The sequence below is a fragment of the Colias croceus genome, chromosome Z, assembly GCF_905220415.1.
Source record: "Colias croceus chromosome Z, ilColCroc2.1".
Lineage (NCBI taxonomy): Eukaryota > Metazoa > Arthropoda > Insecta > Lepidoptera > Pieridae > Colias > Colias croceus.
The window spans coordinates 2,603,469-2,611,654 of record NC_059568.1 but is presented as its reverse complement, the minus strand read 5'-3'; the positions used below and the strand labels follow the sequence as shown (position 1 = coordinate 2,611,654).

General features: G+C 35.2%; 1 protein-coding gene across 1 annotated transcript; it reads left to right on the top strand.

Moving 5' to 3' along the window:
* Positions 1 to 2,483: 2,483 nt before the first annotated feature.
* Positions 2,484 to 7,889, top strand: LOC123705397 (insulin-like growth factor-binding protein complex acid labile subunit). Its single transcript, XM_045654143.1, has 2 exons — positions 2,484 to 2,500; positions 5,855 to 7,889. The coding sequence occupies exons 1-2, from the start codon at positions 2,484 to 2,486 to the stop codon at positions 7,569 to 7,571; spliced, it is 1,734 nt and encodes a 577-aa protein (XP_045510099.1). The 3' UTR covers positions 7,572 to 7,889.
* Positions 7,890 to 8,186: the final 297 nt, after the last annotated feature.

Below are 8,186 nucleotides of genomic sequence, written 5' to 3'. Positions count from 1 at the left end.
TAATAACTACCATAAGTATCCAAAGTAACAATCTATGTAAACGAATTAATGAAAAACTGGAATCGTAAATTAAATTTGAGGTCTGTAAAGCTGGCGATGAAAAATTTGCGAAATTAACTGCGTTATATTTAGTTAAGTTACGTTATACTAATATGTAGTAATTAAGTAATAATATCAAATCATTTTTATTTATTACTTTTCCGTTTTTGAAGTCGGTTGCTTTTAACGCAGTTATTTTTATTAGTAAAACACATCAATCCAGGATGAAATACTAAAAAGTAAAAAGATAAGAAATGTAAGTTTAGAATTTGTCGAAATCGTTCACTTTACCGTAGCATCACTTTGAGAAAAATGTCAAAAACACTGTGACGAAAGTTTGCTCTAAATAAATTCAGATGAAAGTAAGGATTCAATTTTAATGTCGTTTCCTTGAAAGTTTTAAAATGTACGACGCTGAAAAATATTCCATTTAGATTTGGTGGTGACACTAAATTATTTACTTTGAGATATTTATAAAAATTATTATCTTTTAAGCTATTGCATAGCTTCTATCGCGGGCCTTGAGCGCGGGGACCGAATCCAGAAATTCCGTAACGAAAAAGCCTCACGCTCCCCACTCCGACGGGCACGGAATACGGCTATGCAATAGCTTTACCGCGGCAGTCCCCGAGTGCCACACGTCTTTTTTTTTAGATTTAATTAGGTAATTATTAGCAGTAGGTACTGGTATCTTCTTAAGTAGGTACTTAAGAAGATGATATTTAAACTAAACTATTATATAACTAAACTATTAATAATTAATTATACTAAAACCTTCCTCTTGAATCACTCTATCTATTAAAAAAAACCGCATCAAAATCCGTTGCATAGTTTTAAAGATTTAAGCATACAAAGGGACATAGGGATTAGGGACAGAGAAAGCGACTTTGTTTTATACTATGTAGTGATATAAAATTTTCCTTGAGTGACCTAAAATCCTCGGGACATTATCTTAAATGGCTTCCCCGTGACATCAAAAAATGAAACGTAACACTAATTGCTCAACTTATCTTAATTTTTCACTTCTTTGATGTTTTTTATTTTATTTTTTGTATATTTTCTTGTTTTTACCTTCCTGTATGTGTCCTTATAGAAGACCCTTATTTTGTTTTCAAGCATTTCTAAGTCTCATGTAGATTTTAATCAATTTGAAGAGAATGGTAATGTTACATCTATAACCAATTCCAGAAGGACCTGGTATAATATTATTTGGTATATAATTTCCGATATTCTCCTAAAAACAATATTCGTTGATTCCTACGCACATACCAAGCCTAAACAAAAATTGTACATTCTTCATTTATTATTATTGTATTCATCAGTCATTGATTATTACCACGTACAAAACAAAGTTTTGCCGCCAAAAATACCACAAAACTTTTGGCACTTAGCTTATGTTTGGCTCCGGGAAACTCCTTAATAGATCTTCATTAACGACATCAGTTTTGTCGACCTTAGTTTGATTCGGTAATCTAGTTCGGAGGCAATCAACGCAAATCTAATTATGTACCAACTCAATCATGGACAGAATTGCGACCCTTTAATAAAGACAAAACGGACAAACGAACGGACAAACGCTACTCAAATAATAATTAATGAGGACTACTATGTTTTGCAAGTGCAAAGCTTTTCAGAACAAAATGGACATTCATTTTGGGAACATCATGGTATTTGTGACATGCACAGAATTATTAAAAAAGTACAGGACACCTTAATTATGTGCATTTTTGAATGGACCTCAGATTGTTAATTTTGGAGAGTCAGTTTCGAATTTATCATATGAGTACAATGTATACGAACGTCTAAGATACATTCAATAACACCTATCCACATTATTTACTGATCGTCTAAATTAATATGTAATATGTTTGATTGTGTGAATACTATTTTCACTAACTTATAAAATTCATATTATCTACTTTAATATATCATAACTTTTTTTAAATCACAAATCCATATCACTTTAAGTAGCAAACTTAAAAGTTAAAACCATATTGGTGGTTATTTCACAAAGTTATATAAGTTTATCGTTTGTTACTTGGCTAGTGATGTGACCTAGATATAAAGTACTAATAACGTTGCAGCTTAGCATATTCCGAATACGTTAAATAGTCTACGGTTACTTTTAGATGGTAGCAATGACTTGTAAGAAACATATATAAGCTTGGATAGTTAATAAATATTGTATTGCCAGTGCCAGTGTCTGGTTATGAGAAATAATTTAAAATTAGGTTAAACAGTTTTGCACCAGTTACAAACACAAGTACTATACATACAAATAGATTAATCAATATTCTTCATACGTTCAATAGGTCTAATTCTATAAAATTCGTCTTGTTGTGCGAACGATATAAGACATAAATTAATCCCAAAGTCAGCAATTCCCTTGATTAATTCATAAATATTCTTAACGCGATGACCTGTGTCCGAGATACATTATCATTATGCTAACAGCGCTGCAGTAAGCGTCAGTAATTAATTATCTGATCCTAATTTACATGACATATGTTGTCCCTGACGCCTACGAAAATCCCTGATGTATTGCTAATTTTCTTGCTAGGGAATATAATTTGTCTATCTATAATTTGTACATCTAGATAATATAATGTTCGGAAATTGATTTGCCCAAACAGAAATACAGCATTAAATGTTTCTTCTAGGCCTAAGGCTCGCAGATAAAATGAATAGCATTCTATCAGCACAATTGTAGACCATAAGTTATAACCATTGTAATGTTTGCTAATTTTATATTTCCACAAAGGGCATAAAATCCTTTCGTTATCTATCTGTTATTTTTCATGGAGTTTGGATTCGCGAACAAAGCGAGAGGCATATTTCAAGACTCTAATCTCGCCTATTCGTGGAGTTTTTTAACTTTTTTTCCCGCGTTAATTCTGCTTGATTTATTTCGCAAGATTCTTCAGCAATTACTAATGCTAATAATGGCCTTAAGCGGTGTTAAATTGTTAACTGTTTTAAAGAGTATAATTGGTTTAAGTTGCATTTTGGGTGTTGAGGTTTGTTATCACGTTATCACTGAAAGCATTTTCTATGACTGGCTTTTAAGGTTTAGTTATTAATGCGGTTTTAGGTGAGGCGGTTTTGCAGGAACTATTTTCAGGTATAGCCTACAATGTAAGTACTTGAAATGCATTAACTATTCTGTGTACATTAAAGCCTTTACACCTATATAAAATACAAGCTCTGCCGCACGGTTTAACCCGCATTGCTACGCTGTTATTGGTCTTAGCGTGATCATAGTCTATAGCCATCAAGGAGTGATAAACAGTGAAATAATTTTTCAAATCGGTCTTCTGAGATTAACACGTTCAAACTTCAAGCAAGCAAACAAATAACCTCTTCAGCTTTATAATATTAGTATAGACTAGCTTCCGCCCGCGCCTCCGTCCGCGCGGAAAAATTAAGATTTATTTTTTCTATGTATTTTTTTCAATATAAAAAGTATCCCATTTTATACCGAAATTCTTTTTCGAAATTTCATCGAAATCGAAGTGTTAGTTTTCACGTGATGCCTGAACATAATATATACAGGCAGACAGACAAAAATTTTTTTAATCACATATTTGGGTTTGGTATCGATCCAGTAACACCCCCTGCTATTTATTTTTTCAATATTTTCAATGTACAGAATTGACCCTTCTACAGATTTATTATATTTATATTGTATAGATAATACCGTAAATTGTCGTCGTGTCTTATTTTTGAGTTAGTTAATCTCCGCTTAGCCGAGCTGTTACTTGAGTTCCCAATTAAGGTTAAGCGTTATAATATTATATCAGTGAAGGTCGAAGGGAAATAGATTTCTATCAAACTTTCCAGTAACCGGGTCAAGTCAGGTTCCGCAATCAGCTTTTTATTACTTTTAAGTGGACGTTTTGTACTTTATAATTTTGGTGTAGCATTTCAGTTACGTATTTCAATAGGGAACAAAGTTTTTAATAGAGATTAAATTTAGTTAAGTTTAAATTTGAATTACGATGTGTATACAAAAATCGTGTAAAGAGTATAAAAATCTGCTCTAAAAATAACGAGTGTCCCAGAGTCACACAGTTATAAGGTACCTACTTGCACAATAGGCACGTCGCATACAAGCGTGTCAAAGCGGATAAAAGAAAATTCTATACAATTCTACTTCTAAAGTATTCCTACATACCTAACTAGGCTTATTAAAATGAATTTAAAGGTCAGCATCATATTCTCGAGAGCTCATATGTAGAACGTGCGGCTTACGCGTGCAAGGTTTAAAGCTAAGGCCTTTTTCAAATAATTACGCAACCCATAAAAAGGAAAGGTGAAGAGGTAATAGGCCATTATAAATATGTTATGGGTGATGAATAGTTTTACAGCTGGATTTGTGATGTATGTTACTCAGTATAGAGATTCAGTTTAAATAACGACTTTGAAGTCTTTGTAGAAGCGTTTATTGTTGTAGTAAAAGTATCTGTATCAAGTTGTTGAGCCTAATTACTTTTGAGTTTAAGTAAGAAGAAAATTTAAATGGCATGTTTATATTAATAAAACGAAAGATTGCCAGTCGTTATTAAAATTGCCATTAATTGAAACCCAATTGATTCATAATGTAATTGATTTCACCAGAAAATAATCAAATTTTCTGATCTTTTCCATGAAAAAAAGCCATAATATTGAATTGAATCATTTTGATTTTCAGCAAATTAATATAAATAAAGCAAGTGTTCTTGGAAGAAATTAATTTGGCGGCACGAGCCTTTCCTTGAGAACGCAAAAGAGGTTGGAAATAATTACCATAAAAAATTTGCTCTTCTAAAAAGAGCCCTTTGGCTTATCAATGATATTCAAACACAAAATTGAATATAAATTAATATACATGATGCTATATTTCGAAAACAAAGAGCGTGTGTACTCAGCACACGTGTCAGAAGTGAAACTTCTTTGGCAAGATTCAAAGATACCAAAATCGTCGCCTTACTCCATGACGTGACGGTATTGCTTTGACGCGACTTTAAAATTTTACTCTCAACGCGTCTAAATTCACTTCATAAAAATAACCTGTAATAGGCTTTAGACTATCTTGAATTTTTTATTACAAGTTTTTTATAAGTAACTTTAGTAACAACAAGCGATGGTTCTTATTTAACAAATTATTTTGCATTGCGAATGATTATGCTTTAGCGATTTTGTGACACTTATGAATAATAAATAAAAAATAACAATTATTAAGGAATAAATTGATTTTAAAAAATATATTTGTATTGAAAAAAACAAGGATTCATTATGAAATATATCAAATTATAATATATGTTTTATATTCCTACCTGTTGAGTTAAATTGAATATAGTCGTCATCTTTTATCATCCCTTTAAATTCGTCATAAAAATTTAAACTTTCAGACTTTATCAACTTCAATTAAGTTTTTCCCAGGATGGAGGTGTTTGATGAAGAGCTGCAAAGCAATTAAGTCTAGGTTCTGTTAGATAATTATAAACTAGTTACACCCAGGCTTGAACTTCTATATAAAACTTACGGAACTTAGTTTAGAAACGTATTACGAAACGACTTGACTTGTGAATAACTTTAATTATCTGCGTAATAACATTTATGTTTGTACTTACTTACATTTCCTTTTTTGTACATAGCACGAACTATTTTGTATATATTTTTTTGTTTATTAAGAAGTAAGGATCTTCGAAATTACAATTTTTTTTTCCAATAGATAACAATTTAAATTGGAACCAATTTCGTGTATGCCAAAACCTTGCCAAAATATTAAATCCACTGTACTGTGAATGACAATAATAAAGTTTCTTTGTTGCAGGAGGTCGATTCTGTTGCTGCTAGGATGCTTAGTATCTACACTGACGACCACTGCTGGCGGCGCCTCAAGGTGCCCCAGCGAGTGTTCATGTCGACATGTACTGAACCCCGCGGCCGAGAGCGAACTACGTGTAGAATGTACGCTTGGTGACCAGAGCGCAATTCCCGTCGACCTCCTCGACCGGACCGCTGACGTCGTCATCATCGCCGCTCCTCCGGAACGACCCAATTACCTCACCATCGGACCCATTTTCACCCAACCTGCCCCCTTCACTAACCTCAAAGAGCTGCACATCGTCAACTCGAATGTCCCATCCATAGGACAGTATTCCTTCTGGGGCCTACAAAATCTACGAGTTCTAAACCTCACGCACAATAACTTAACGAGCATCGACGCAGATAATTTCCGCGGCCTCATAAATTTGACGGAATTATTCCTCGATCATAACAATATCGAGCAGATGCCGAGCGAAACATTCCGGCACCTTACCGCTTTGAGGACGTTAACCTTGTCGCAAAATCAAATATCAACATTAGTACCTCGCCTGTTTCGTATGCTCGCTAAACTATCATATTTGGATCTGAGCGACAACCCCTTGGCGGATTTGAACCCTGAAGTGTTCAAGGACATTCAACATTTACGATATTTCAAGTGCCGACGATGTTTGTTGCGAAGAGTTAACACTCAAATATATCATCTCGTGCCGCACTTGGAGGAATTGGATCTGGGTGAGAACTTGTTTAAATATTTGACATCGGATGAATTTATAAGCCTCAAAAAGTTGAAAAAGTTGAAATTAGACGGAAATCAGTTGTCGGTAATTGTTGACAACATGTTCGGGAGGAATCGGGAATTACGTGTGCTGGCCCTCGCACGCAACCGTCTCGCCTTGCTGGCGCCCGCCGCCCTCACCAACCTGACCGCCCTCATGCACCTGGATATAAGTCACAACAAAATTGACAGGTTCCACCTACAAACATTTGCACCGGTTGTCGATTCCCTGAAAACAATTAATTTCAGTGGCAACAATTTACCACTCAACGAAATTGCTATTGTGCTGCAAATTCTCCCGGACATTCACGGTGTTGGACTCGCCAATTTATCATTGCAAGAAATTCCACCAAACTTCTTTACTTACAACGAACATCTAGTCGCCCTCGATATATCTTGGAATAAACTGACAAAATTTCCGTATAAATTGCTCACCAAAACTAAGTTCTTACAAAAGTTGGACATATCTCGAAACAAGTTGCATACATTGAACGAAGACGACCTTCAACGTCTCGAGGCTATAGCTCACGTGGATTTATCTAAAAATCACTGGCGATGCGATCGATGTTCCACTGGAACTATGCTCGTTTACATGGCAACAACAGTATTGAATTCGAGCATACGGCACCTGACGTGCCATTCACCGTTACGACTTCATGGCATAACATTTGGCGAACTGGATTTTGAAAAGCTAGAGCCCTGTGTGACGACCCACGAAGCTCAGATGAGCGTGATAGCGGGACTGATGTTATTGTGTGTGGCAGTGTTCGCAGCTATAGCGGGAGCTTTGTGCTGCTCGAGGCGTCGCACCGCGCACTACTATACGAACGAAGAGAAACGCAGGGAACATGCTCGCGAACATCCGGAGGAATTACTCGGCCAGACGGAGTTGGGTAGCGTGGCGACTATCCATGCTCCTTACCATCTGGTCACTAAAGGCAGCTAACAGCGTGCCCCCACCCCGGCGATCCAGAGACGCGCGCTTCGCGTTTCTTTCGAATCCCCTCCAGCAAGTTCCAGGTCGCTTGAATCCGCTCCACTCCGTTACCTCCCGACGCATTTACAGCATATTTCGCGTGAAATTATGTGATACGATGAAGACGATCTGGTGTAAACCAATGGACTCTTTATGTCAGTGATTTTCGGACTATCTTTCTAATGATGGCTCCATGTTCCAGCCTAAATGTTTAATGCGAGTAAAGCAGAGTATTAGCCGAGTATTCTTGTTTTACGTAATATTATACCTTTATGCTGAGTGTCAGGATTCATCATATTATGCCTAGTTAGCTATCCAATTTTAAAGAAAAAAAATGAAAAAAATATTTTTCTACAACTAGTATTTTTAGAATTTGGGTCACCTGAACGAAAGTACAGGATATTTGTAAGTGTAAAAACTTTTAACATTCACGAATTTCCGTAGAATTTTCTTAACATTAGCTTAGCGATATACATGTTGTAGAATTTCTAAAATACAGTAAGAATCTTAGCTTAAGGTGTCTAAAAGACTAATTTTTATAAACGTGTAATATCATAAAATTATTATCAGTATTTATTACGTATA